Source organism: Apteryx mantelli, chromosome 6 (assembly GCF_036417845.1).
Source record: "Apteryx mantelli isolate bAptMan1 chromosome 6, bAptMan1.hap1, whole genome shotgun sequence".
NCBI classification, from domain to species: domain Eukaryota; kingdom Metazoa; phylum Chordata; class Aves; order Apterygiformes; family Apterygidae; genus Apteryx; species Apteryx mantelli.
Window position 1 is genome coordinate 31,009,317 of NC_089983.1, and position 12,961 is coordinate 31,022,277.

A 12,961-nucleotide genomic window follows, 5' to 3' on the forward strand; every position below is an offset into this window, starting at 1 on the left:
AATCTAACATACTGCAAGAAAAAAGCATGTTTCTTACTTTACACACAGTGCATTCTGTTTTCAAAGGCTCTAACAAAAAAAAGTAATTCCAATCTTTTAAGGGGCTGCAGGTTCTCTGAACAAACTAAAAACCTATGGAAGGCAAGTGACATTTGCTAGACTGAGCTCAGAGACTGCATTTAGTCCTGAATAGACAGAAAATTAAAAGTTTACTGAACTAATATTGTCAGATACTTTAAACAGCATTTGCAAGCTCTTTGGGACAGGGATCCTGTGTTTTGTTATGTGCCATTATGGTGCCTAACACAGCTAGGTTCTGATTCACCGTTGGGCCTGGCTTATTACAACAATAAGACATTATAGAAGAAAGTATGATATATTGCTAGGAGTTTGATGACCACATCTAAGTATAAATAGAATTCTTTCTAGCCTGGTGTTCAAGAGCTCCTATCTTATATGCAGCAAAAAGTTGAATAGGCAGTAATGTGAAAAGTGAAGATACTGGCTGTACAATAGCAGTGAAAAAAACCTTTCAGTTGATCCTTTGTTCTCCTTATTCTTCCTTGCAAGAATTTATCATCAGTTCTCTATGGTAGTCTGACCAGTGTTTGTATAATGAAATAGCTAAATTTTGGAAAAACCTAGCATGCACGAAATCAGTAAAGAACTACTAAATCACAGCCAAACGATTTTTCAATCTTTGCTGTTCCATTGCTTTTGTATTTTGCCACAATTCTGTTTTTTCAATTCATTATTTAATCACTCTTTTTCTAAATTTTGCCTCATTTCAATATATAAACATATTATATTCTTTCTTACTTCAAGTCTGATTTTAGAAAGCCTGTTTGCTCTTTGTATTGTTCTTCCTTAGATCATTTAAATGATATAATTCCAGAAAATAACTTCTGTATCCAAAGAGAAAAACACCTAATAACCTTATCCTGCCTCACTTCCTCTGTCTCTGAAATGCTTGAAGATACAAATACCTTCTTGTTGAGTGTTGGGATATTTGTTTAGCATATTAAAGTGTTAAGACCAAAAGTTTTGATCTACATAAGTCTTAAGAATTGTTATTATTTCTAATATAAAAGTTAGTTCTCAAGGGCTGTTCCCCACCACATCTCATAAGAAGCTAACAATATTTGCTTGATTGTCACTAGGATGATGAAAATGATTCCCAGAAGTGTTGTTCATAAATTTTCATGAATCTAACCATTTGGCAAAGTTATGTAAACTTTTCAACTCCAACTGAAATAATGCAGTAGGATATTTAGTAAGGCACTTGCTTATAGAGAAAGAACTCTCTCCTCTTAGGTTCATTATTTAAAAGAAAAAAGAGCTTTCTCTAGAGTGTCTACCTGAATGCTTAGCAAAAAGGCTGTGTGAACACTTTTACATTATCATTTAAGTCTACTAGTGACAGTTGTTAACCGAAATAAGACACTCCCCAAATGAGTAAGAATGCCTGTAGAGTGTGCTGTACAGACTTCATTAAACTCTCACCACAGAGTGTTACGCTAGTATAACTTCTGTATATAAATATGGCTTTTAAATCATCTACTGAGGAAAGCAACTATAAGTGTCCAACTTCATCCCCAAATCTGTCAAACATTCCAATCTGGCACATTCATCTACTCCACCAAACTGGTTGGGAATTTTTACAGAAATTAAAGAAGCCAGTGACATGAATTAAAATCTGTTCCTGGTGTCCGATTCTGTTCTTCACAGCTGTGGAATATTTTGTGTCCTTAAAGTCAGTCTAGTAACTGCAAAAGATTAAAATCAATCATGACACAGAACGGACATAGAGAAAATCTGCAGCCATTTCACACTGACAGAAAATCATAGATCTGAGGATACTGACTCCAATATGAAAAATAGAGGTCTAATTCTTCTACTGGAAATAGAGCAGTTGTGGGATTGTAATGTACACACATGCACAAGATGATCAAAACCTCTCAGAACTTTAATTCTGAGTTGTCTTCATTTCCTGCCCCACCTACAGCATGCTTCTTTTTTAAAGCTATTGAGTCACAATCCAAAGACAAAGGAAGGAGTTATAGTGAGCTATAACTGATTTTTTCTGACATATTTCTGACAATCTAGACCCTTCTAAAACAAAACTCCTATTAATATGTAGGCTACGATGGCTGAAGTCAGATGGGGTCACAAGTTTTATTCATGTAACTTCAAAACAATTTGACCAGCTACAAGTACTAGCCTGTAAGCTAATACTGGTTCCCAAACACAGCGTTCATTCCCTCATGGGAAAAAGTCCAGAAGGTTGTTTGATTAAGCACATAATTGCACTCAGCCAAAGAAGGATATTTGGGGATTGCTTTATCATTTTATCACTTTAAATCTATAAACGTATTAAAAATATCCTGGAATAATTTCTTGGTTTTCATCCTCTAAAGTAAATATATTATTTTTGCAGATGTTAATGTAAAATTATTTGCTTGCAGGTGGTATCATTTCATACATATTTTTTAAATTGTAAACTTTTCTTTAATTCATGAATGTAAAAATATTTCTCTCCATTCTCACATGTGGAATCTTATAATTTAAAATATCACTTCAACTAAAAATGAGAGGATCTGTTACACATCCTATAAATGCTTATTTCTTAGATAATGTTCAAGGAAAATGAAAAGGCTTATAATATTCTAAAAACAGCTACAACCATAATCAGTTATAGCTTTTTGTCAGGGAGATCCTTAAAGTAGCTTACCCTTCACAAAGTTTTGCTTGATTCTGGTCCTAGCAATGGAGTTATATCTCGGGAGCAGAACTCACTGAATTCAGTGGAGTTGCAGCAAGTAAAACAAGCATAACAGAAGTTCAAATCAGGCCTTTTATTTAAGTCAAAGAATTAACTCAATAACTGTATTTGTTCTCCTCTGTGCAGAGCCCTTTCTATATAAGCAAGCATAGCATTTTAATGATAGGTAAGCATTAACTACATATATTTTTTCTAAAAGTAGCCAAAGTTGTCATGAAGTATGCAAAGAGTGTACAATATAAGCTTACTACATAGAACATGGCACCTATAAGCGATAGTAACCCTCTGACTTTGCCCAAAATGTAATGAGAAATTTGTCCAGAGTCTTATTTTTAGCTTCACCACTGGGAGCAAATTCATCATAAGTGAGGGCTAGTCAAGAAAAATTGTGTCCAGGAGGACAAAGGTTTCTATCTAGCCAACCAGCGGCGTAGTTACAACAACCCCAGTGTCAATATGTGTATTTGTCTCCAAGGTAAATTAGAGTGAACGTTAGGTGAACCGAGACAGTGAGAGAGCATGGCACTCTTAGCAAAGGAGCATAGCCAAACAGCAGTCAACAGCAAAAGAGAAAAGGATCTTTGGTGCTTTCACCTTCAGCGTGCTTCGCAAATACTTAACTGCCTAATTAATAGAACATTCATAAAGATAAATAAATTCTATTACTCTTCTTTTATAGATGGAGAAATACAAGCAGGGTGGGTAAATTACTTTTTCTCAAGATGGTTACTGGTGGGGCTCAGAGAGAACAGAAGCCTTGCTGGATTGGAGCCACTGTAATTAGCTGCTTGCATTACAGCCTCTCCCCAGCTAGGATCAGAGCCCTATTGCACTATATCTTGTACAAACATTCAATTAAAAAAAGGCAATCTCTGCTTAAAGAGATTACAAGCCAAACAGTGACAATGACAAGATAGATGTAGTTTTCAGTGGGGGGACGCCGGCAGACTGGATGACAGGAAAAGGAATACAGCTTGACAATACACGGGCTACGCAGAGCCCCTGCAAATCTTCCTTTTGTTATTTAAATAAATAGTAAGTGAGCATGAAAAGAATTCTTGGACTGAGCTACATCCAGGACGTCTCTTCTAGTCCTACATTTTTTATTCATTTGTAACATGTCTCCTATTTATTTATTATTTTAAAACAGGTGGGTTCTGTGAGGTAATTTGTAGGCCAGGACGGTGATTTTTGCGAAGTCATCCCAAATTTTAACACGCACCCTCAGGAAAGTGTAAAGGCAGGCAGTTTTGCATCACCCTCTGGTGGAATACCTCAGTTAAGATACATCTCTCTATTACTCAGAATAAGAATCGTGCAGAGAACTTAACACATCTGTCAAGTTGAATTAGAGGTTTTAATCTTAAAAAAGAAGGGAGAAATTAAAACTATCAGGGTATCTCAAGCTCAGACTAAGAGGACTCTACTAGATAGCAGAGAAATAAGTTTCTCTGTCCAACTCAAATGGGTTTTAGAAGCTTTCGAATGGACACTGGTCATAAGGAATATGTTTTATTATTTGATTCAGCATGCAAGAGACATTGTTTTATGGTGAGCAAACAAAAATAAATCTATTGATAAGATAAAGGGCATTATCACCACTATGTCTTATTTCTCAGGTGTGAAATCCTATGATTATTACCTATGTTAAGGAGTGTAGTAAGCAGGCAAGTGGAGCATTTAATAGACCTGAAAGTATTTAGCACAGACATGTAGACAAAGGAGTTCTTCCCATGAACAGATGAAGTAAGCGAGCCATAACAGGGGTATGATACTTCTCCAAGGACATACTGTAAATAAATGTCAGTGGACAAAGCCTAATCTCCCTAAGAAGATTATGAAGTATTCGATATTTCAATATCAAAAGTTTCTTTCAAAAAAAATTTACATTTCCTAGCAAAGAAATGCTAAGAAATTAGAAGAGCTTCCATTTCATGAGAAATAACACATTAGTCTGATTACATCTACTTCAGTCTTCTGTCTGAAATATTAGCCAACTTGAAATCTTGGTAATTGGAAATATATCCTGATCTATGCAACAAACTGAGTAATTAGCAAAGTCCTTCTTAATGGAATAGTTAAATTTTCCAAATAAAAAGGCAACGTACTTTTAAAATAATTCTACTGCAGATCACAAATTGAATGTGAATTAAAGCTACTTGAATTTGCTTTTAAAATGTGTTGAGATCTGATATTCTTCCTTCTTTTCTTAACAGTCTCTATTTTCTGAATCTGTTTCTTTTTAAGCTAAAGCTTTTTGTAAATCTAGTTTAATTGTATTTCAGATGGTAACAACCTTTCGAGTGGCTCTTCTTCAGGTAAATCTATCTTCTAAAATTCCATCTACTAAAGTCCTTCTACTGCTTTACTCTGTTTCTATTATTTCAAGATCTCATTACGTTTTATATAATTCTAGAAGAGTGCAAGTCAAAATATGGCTCTTTCTCCCACTCTCTGAATACTCATTTCTACAAAAATATAGATATAACAGCAAAACTATTAAATTTAGTATAATTATACAAGATATAAAATCCAAATGTAGTGATACTTTTCAGTTTATTATTGCTAGAAGTTCTTGTACGCAGAGCATAAAAAATCTCTATCAATATACGAGACAAAACACATTGTGGAATTTGGTATTGATATATAAATTAGCTGTTGAAACATAAAGAGAACTTCTTCAGGTTTCCTATCTCAGACAAAAACAATATTATCTATTCTATAAAGTCTGGCAACTAAGGTGGTGATAGACGAGCGTTTCTTGAGAATTTGATTTAAAAGATGGAATGATTTTTTTCCTACAGCTACCAGGACAAACACCATATTTTCAGCAAGACAGCAAAATATTGTGCCAGCTGAATAATTCTTTCAATATAATACATATTGTGATGCTTGCTATTTTGTTTCATTGCAGATATTCCCTTTTTTCTTCTTTTCCATACTTTTGATTATGGCAAAAGAAGAAAAATGTAAGGAGTAAAATCTCTTTCCGAGAGGACCAAAAATTCTTCTTTTCCGTATGTTTTTTCATAAAAAACTAACACCTATAATTCTAATAAAATGAATAAAATCTAATATAATGACATCTGTATCAACAAATAGAAAGAAAAACAGACAGCTAAATGTACAAGTTTACATTAATGTCAAAGGATATCATCACACGGTCTTTCAAGGAGGACCCCAAGAACACTGTTCAAGCTAGATTCACTGATCAGCCAAACACAGCATAGCTCTACATGTACGCAGAGACTTCATCCCTCTCCTTCCCCAGCTTACCACTCCTGTTTTCACAGGCTGCCTCAGAGACCTATGTGTAGACAGGATGATCTGGAGTCATATTATTCTCTTAGCCATTCTCACTACTTTTTCAGTAGGAGCATAGCCTAAAGATATAAATGTGCTATTGCCATCACAGAGATAGAATAACTTTTTCCACTTATAAGGGAACTTATTGATAATAAAAACTACCTACAAAAAAAAAAAATACAAATTCAACTTTAAATTTTAGAGAAAACTAAAAGAAAAATAACCAGAATTAAAGTAGACCACATCAGATGATAAAAAAGTGTATATGTAGTATCTGAGAATTATAAATTTAAGCTTCTAAAGTAAATAATTGGAGATGCCTTTCTTCTGTCTGAGAAGAAAGAAACGCAGATCATGAAGATTATTTAATAAGCAGAGAAAGAAAATGATCCACTTACACATGCTTCCCAACATTTGGAAGAAAATAACTTGGGGGGGGGGGGAGGGGAATATAATTGGTTCTTGCTGTAATTGGTTCTCTATTCTAGGGGTCTGCTGAGCCCAGAGAGAAAATAAGGCAGCATCACATGCCGCAGCATTTGTATGGAGTGCATTCAAGTATCTGCTGCTATTTTAGACTGTCAATATTTAGGGATTCCATTTCTTAAAAGCAATTGTTTCCTTTGGTCTGTTGCACAAGCTGCTAGGTATTTCCAAGACTTTGAGTAGAAATTCAGTAATTGGATACATCTGCATTTCTGATAACCTAGATCATGAAAATTCCTTGAGAACAGACAGATACCAGAAAATCTTTCAAAGAGCTAACTTGCGCTCCTCTTGCAAAAGTAGTTTTGTCCATTTTGGGGGGAAGGTTCAGAGCAAAAGTATTGTTGAATCAACCCACAGTCTGGAGGATAGTCATAATCAACTTACCTACCAATCCATTATTTTCATGTTTGTTTGCTTTGAAATTTTGAAAGTTCTAAATATTCTTCCCATTTTTACAAGCACCAGGAATCTTGAAAACTGTCTTAGTGAACAAATCCAGCTGTGATCAGGCATTATAGATAACATTCTTTGTCAATGAAATCCTGACCTAACTTTGAGGATATGTTGGCTGTATTCCTTAGTCTTACTTACCGAAAAACTAACATTTGTTCCATAATAGTGCCAGATCAGTCTTCCACTATGATAAGTTTATCATATAATTTATCGCGATTTGATTTTCTTCAACACTGTACCACAGTTACTAGGCTGTGCCTCGACATGGGCATCTAAGAGTTTGGTTTAACTCTTCAGCCTAGGACAAGTTTTGCATCATACCAGGAACAAGTTTTGACATTTCCCACATCTCAATTTATTTTGTGCAGACTTTTGGTGTATTTGAGTTCCTTTGATTTGATTTCTAAATCTAGAAGAGAGTCTAATAGACTCAATCTAATAAATCCAGCTAGGGTGCCTGAGACCAGCTACCACTTCTTTTCCCTTTGACTTATTTGAAATCAGCTTTTCTATTTGTCTGCAACAGCATGAAAGTAACAGCGCTACTAGAGGTACCACAAAAATTGGCTGAACACCTCTTTCAGGAGCCATCACAACCTTCCAGCTGATATCTTAGGGTTACTCTTCTGCAATGCTCAGGGGAATCTGAGAACTGAAACCGGGACTCCCCTGTGTATCGACAGGAACTAAACAGACTGTGGGATAATGCATAGCATTCACCCTAGTGCCTTCAGACATTGCAGCGAAAGTAAAGATCTTTCAGTCCTAGGCATTTCTCTGACTTTGCTACTGTGTCTGGTAAGTAAGCAAGCATTTTCACCGCTAGAAGTTTGAGGAGTAACTTCACTGTGACAAAGCAATATTCACACCAAATATCATTTCATTGTTACAGAGGGCTTCCTTAGAACAGATCAGGGAAGTACCTGCCTCTCAAGCAAATTGGGTTACTAAGGAAGTTTTTGTTCAGATATGTTTTTGCTGGAATACCCCATTTGCAAAATGAAATTTGTATTTATGGGGCAGTGAATTTCCCACCATACTTAGAATTGGTAATAAAGTCTTTTTGGAACCAATTTTGTTTTTTGTTTTTGACAACATTCTATATGATGGTGCTTAGCTTTTAAAAATTGAATTTTTCTATTACTGCTAATGTTTCCCATTTTGGCACTTTTATGGAAAAGCAAGGCTATTAATTTTTCAGATCAAGATACTGTTGTGAATAAAGTATATAAAAAAATTATTAACCAAAATATTTTGGTTTTGTCAATATAAAACCTTTATTTCACTTCTAATTCTTTAATGTAAAATAATGAAAATTTTAAAAACAAAGCAATTTTGAGGAGTTGCTTTTGCCCTAATCTTGAGAACAACTAAAAAAAAAACTCAAAAAAATCTTTGGGCAGAAAGCCAATATTCCAGCTAGCCCTAGGCATAAAAGAACATACAAACATTATAGTTGAATTTATCAAGCTCATCTCATCTCTTTATTAACATGAAAACAGATATTTTCTAGACTTTTTTGTACATTTCTATTCAGTGCCATTCTTAAGGCCTGAGGCTATAGATATTTTACATTTTCCATCTACGGCCATGGAGATCTCTGCCTCTCTAAGGACTTCAGCTTCCTGCGAAAAAAAAATCAATTCACGACAGCCTATGACTATAAAAATTCTGTTCTGAAAATGTCAAAGGAACTTAAATATTTTAGGTTCCATGAATTCTAAACATCTTCTCATAAGATCTCCCAAAATATGAGACAGAATTTAAAAAAAAAAAAAAAAGGCTTTCAGAAAGCAAGAAAAGTTTATTTGAATTTAGCATTTAGGAGATAACAAAGGACTCATCTAAATGGATGGCAGATGTAGTTATCTGCAGTGTAAGTATTTTTGGGCCAAGTTCTACAATTTAGAAACTCTAAAGGTTAGCTGAGATGGCACAGAGAATAAATACAACAACCAGCAGATTAAGTCATTTGCAAATTAGTTATTCAGTGAAGCAAGGTCTGAAAGGAGAAGGTGGAATGTAAGCCTGCAATTGTGACTCAGAAATTCAACTGCTTCCCTGAGCTGCAATTCACATGCCACAATTATACACCTCTGACTCAGCATTAAGAAGAACCTAGCAATCTAGTCTAAGTCCAATAAAATATAAGGATTTAAATGTAATATTAATCCGTTCATATAAAATTAAATTAAAATATAAAAATATATTTATATAAATATATAAATATATTTAAAATATATTAATATATTTAAATTGAATTATTTTAAATTAAATTAAAATAAATTAAATTAAAAAATTAAATAATAGCTAGTTACATCTCAAAAAACGTTTGGTATTATAAGCTAAGATAAACCTGTTCTGACATCATACCTACATAAAGCAGGGGCTGTCCACTTTCAAACATATTTTACCCCAGGAAAGTTTCCACTGACCCTTCTAGTCTATATTGGGACATCTGGCCTGGGGCCATGAATTTTACTTCATGCCAAATCATATTACTGAGCCAAGCAAGAAAGTGTGATGTAAATTAGATAAATTCTGAATGGGCCTCCTGATAGCTTTAGCTGCAATACTGCAGAAGTGTTGAATGTCCAACACATCATATGGCTCATTATCTATACAGTGAAGAAGAATCACAATACTCCCCCTATAAAGAATATTCAAATTAAAAAGCTGGAAATAGGAATTTTGACTTTGAGAGCATGTCTTTCAAAAAGCAAAAAATAAATTTAAGTTTTCTATTTCATGCCTGAAATTCTTAGCAAGAAGCAAAATTCTCGCTGTGTATTCCTTCCAGCTGAACTGCAGTTAGACAGCTAAATCAGTAATGCAGTATAACATGGTCATATTAACTTAGTGAAGCAGAAAAGACCATCTGCACCACCATGAATATGACTAAAATACAGTGCCAGCAAAAAGCCTTTAACAGTGTCTAATGCCAGAAACCCTTATGAATGTGTTTTAAAGGAGTGCAATGTAATTGATGAAAAAAGAATTATAGTAATTGTTTGACCTTTGATGCAATAAGCTTGTAAAATTGATTTATAAACTGCTTTATAACTCAATTTCATGTACATTTAAAAATAATAAAATGATTTTTATGTACTTCACTAATTTCAACCGTAAGCAATTTGTCCAAGTATACTATACATACCTAACAAGTTAGAAGAAATATGCATGCTCTCAAGTGTACTAAAAATTGGCACCTCTAGCTGCCGTCTCTAACAGGTGTGGCTCTGGTTTTGTATGATAGATTTCTGTGTCTACTGTACTGTTGTGGTGTAAATGCATTAGACTAATAGATTCAGTGCTATATATATGGAATTTGGCAAGCTTTTCACAAGGTCCCTCACTGAAATTGTCAAGGAATAAGAAGGAAGATTGTTACATGGATTCACATTTTAAAGTAAGGAAAAAACAGGTAGGGCCAGATTTCTCAATATTGAGATGTTACCAGTAGAGTCTCACAGAGTCTTTGTTTTTTAATATATTTTCAATTATTTGGAGAAAAAAAGGTGCATATAGTTAGGTGAGAAAGTTTGCTGATGACATAATTATTCAGAATGTGTTATGAGATTCATAGAAATATCCTATAATACAGAATGGCTGAGTTATTAAATAGCAAGTGAAAATTCTTACAGACATGATAGAGTCTGAACTATCTGTTACCAGTCAAGAAAGAGATCTCTCAGCTGTTGTGCAAATCTCTTAAATTAGCACATGCTAGCAAGATAACTCAAAAAGGCAAACCTGATATTAGCAAATATAAGGAAAGGGTCTGAGATCAAAACAAAAAAGCCATTATGTCACCTCACAGATTCCTGACTCTGGAATTATTTTAGGCCACTCAAAAATGATTATATTAGAAATGAAAAGGAACTGAGAGAGCGTGAAGGATGATCAGAAGTATGCGATATTTTTCATGTGATATATAGTTACACTAGCGTTCTTCAGCTTGGAAAACAGATGAACAAAGAGGGATATTATAGAAATATGGAAAACCATAAACATCACTGAGAATAAAAGGGAGCAATTATTCACTGTTTCTCACACCATAAGAACTAGCACCCACCCAATGAAATTATCAGGCAACAGGTTTATAGCAAACAGGGGAAGTACTTTTTCACAAAGGTATACATAAGTTATGGAACTGTTTGTTACAGGGTGCTTTACAGATCAAAGTACAACTGGATTTCAAAAGCACTGGAGCAAATTCATGGAAGAAAGGTCCACCAAAAATTATTAAGCTCATGGTTTGAATGCAATCTCTGGCTCAGAACCCTTCTGAACTGTAGACTGCCAGAAACTAAACAAGTGATTTTGGGAGAAATATCACTATAGTAGTTCTTCAGCTCCTTTTCCATGTATTCACTACTGGAAAATATCAGAGGCCCAACAATATGCAAGATGGACTTGTGGTGTGATCTAGCATAGCAACCTTAGTCCTTGCATAGGTTTTCCTTAGGAAGAGTAGGGCACTCTTGCTTTCATTCATTTAGAATACAAAATAAATTCAATACTGACTGTAAAGCACATTTATTTTAAAAGTAAAATAAGTTAAGCTGTGACATCAATTGCTCTGTATCAACTACTTTGCACAGACATCAATGAAAGACTATTTTAAAACATTTCAGTATACTGTCCCATGATCAAAGCATGAGACAATAAATCTCAATGCTAAATATTAATGAACATTAGGTAGCTACAAACACTGGTAATTAAAACTGACAGAATAAAATAAAATCTTATCCCAAATGTAATTTCTTCCCCCAGTAAGAGGGAACGACACTTCATGAAGTCCTCTGAGAACATTGTTGCTATTGATTGACTGTGCAAAATGCCCACGTAGCAAAGTGGTATATGACAAGGAGGTATTAGATTAGACAAACTCTTTCTGCTATATCTGATCTTTTCTATTATTTCAATTATTTTACTTGGTGGACGGTAGCATTTCTTTTTCTAAGCTGTTCACTGTGTTTTCTGTACATCAGAAGCACCTGTGCTTCCATCTGTGAGTTGTACTATAAAACACTTAAAATATTTGCTGCCTGGATTTGTTTTTTCTAGGTGGAAGACCTGTAGGTTTTACAGTTCTTCCCCTATATTTTCTTTATTTATACCATATTTTACACTTTTTCCTCTAAGCTACTGGTATTTATCATTATACAAAGTTGCTTATTTTTCAACACATTCTGAATAGCCTACCCTACCATTCAATGTGCCAAGCCCAATTAAGCCCACACCCACATAAATGCACAAAAGATAATCACATTGTATGGGTGCAACTGAGGGTGGAGACTGTTTCTTTTCCCCCCAGATTTTTTTTTTTCTTAAACACATTCAAAATAAGTGTTTCATTTCAATGTAAAACAAATGTTGGAAGACATCACAGCAAAAGTGATACACAACTTCAGTTTTCTTTCCTGAATGATTAAGACTCATACCTTCCTGTTTAATTTGTAACCCACACTTCAATTCCACTGAAGCAGCAGCAGTGTCTTTAAGCACATGGAATTCCACTGATAAAAAAACCCTACAAATGCCTACTTAAGAGTATAATCACCAAGCAAAGTAGTTCTGCATGTTCTATCACTTTTTTATAGATGCATAATTTTAAAACCAGAAAAGACCACTAGATCAGATATCTTATCTCTTATAAGAGAGATAATAGAATAGAATAGAGAGCTATAGAATCCAGGCTGTTAGTCCTATTCTGATTTCGATAACTCATGTTTAACTGAAGCACAAAATCCTCAACATGACTACAACAAACTTACAGGTATATAGCAGTTCCACAGTTGCACATTCCATCACTAAACAGTGTATTTTCTTAGGCATAGGTCAATTCACATATTTATAGCTGTTATTATGCAGTCTGCATGTGAAAAAGCAAATGTTTTTATGAAAAGGAATATATAGGCTAATAAA

At 34.3% G+C, this 12,961-nt stretch overlaps 1 protein-coding gene across 1 annotated transcript in view; it reads left to right on the top strand.

Moving 5' to 3' along the window:
• KCNH7 (potassium voltage-gated channel subfamily H member 7) overlaps positions 1-12,961 on the top strand; it is a 242,519-nt gene that overhangs the window by 146,317 nt on the left and 83,241 nt on the right. Inside the window, exon 4 of the mRNA XM_067298547.1 lies at positions 5,068-5,100. Within this exon, the coding sequence (XP_067154648.1) occupies positions 5,068-5,100 (33 nt within the window). The remainder of the gene's footprint in view (positions 1-5,067; positions 5,101-12,961) is intronic.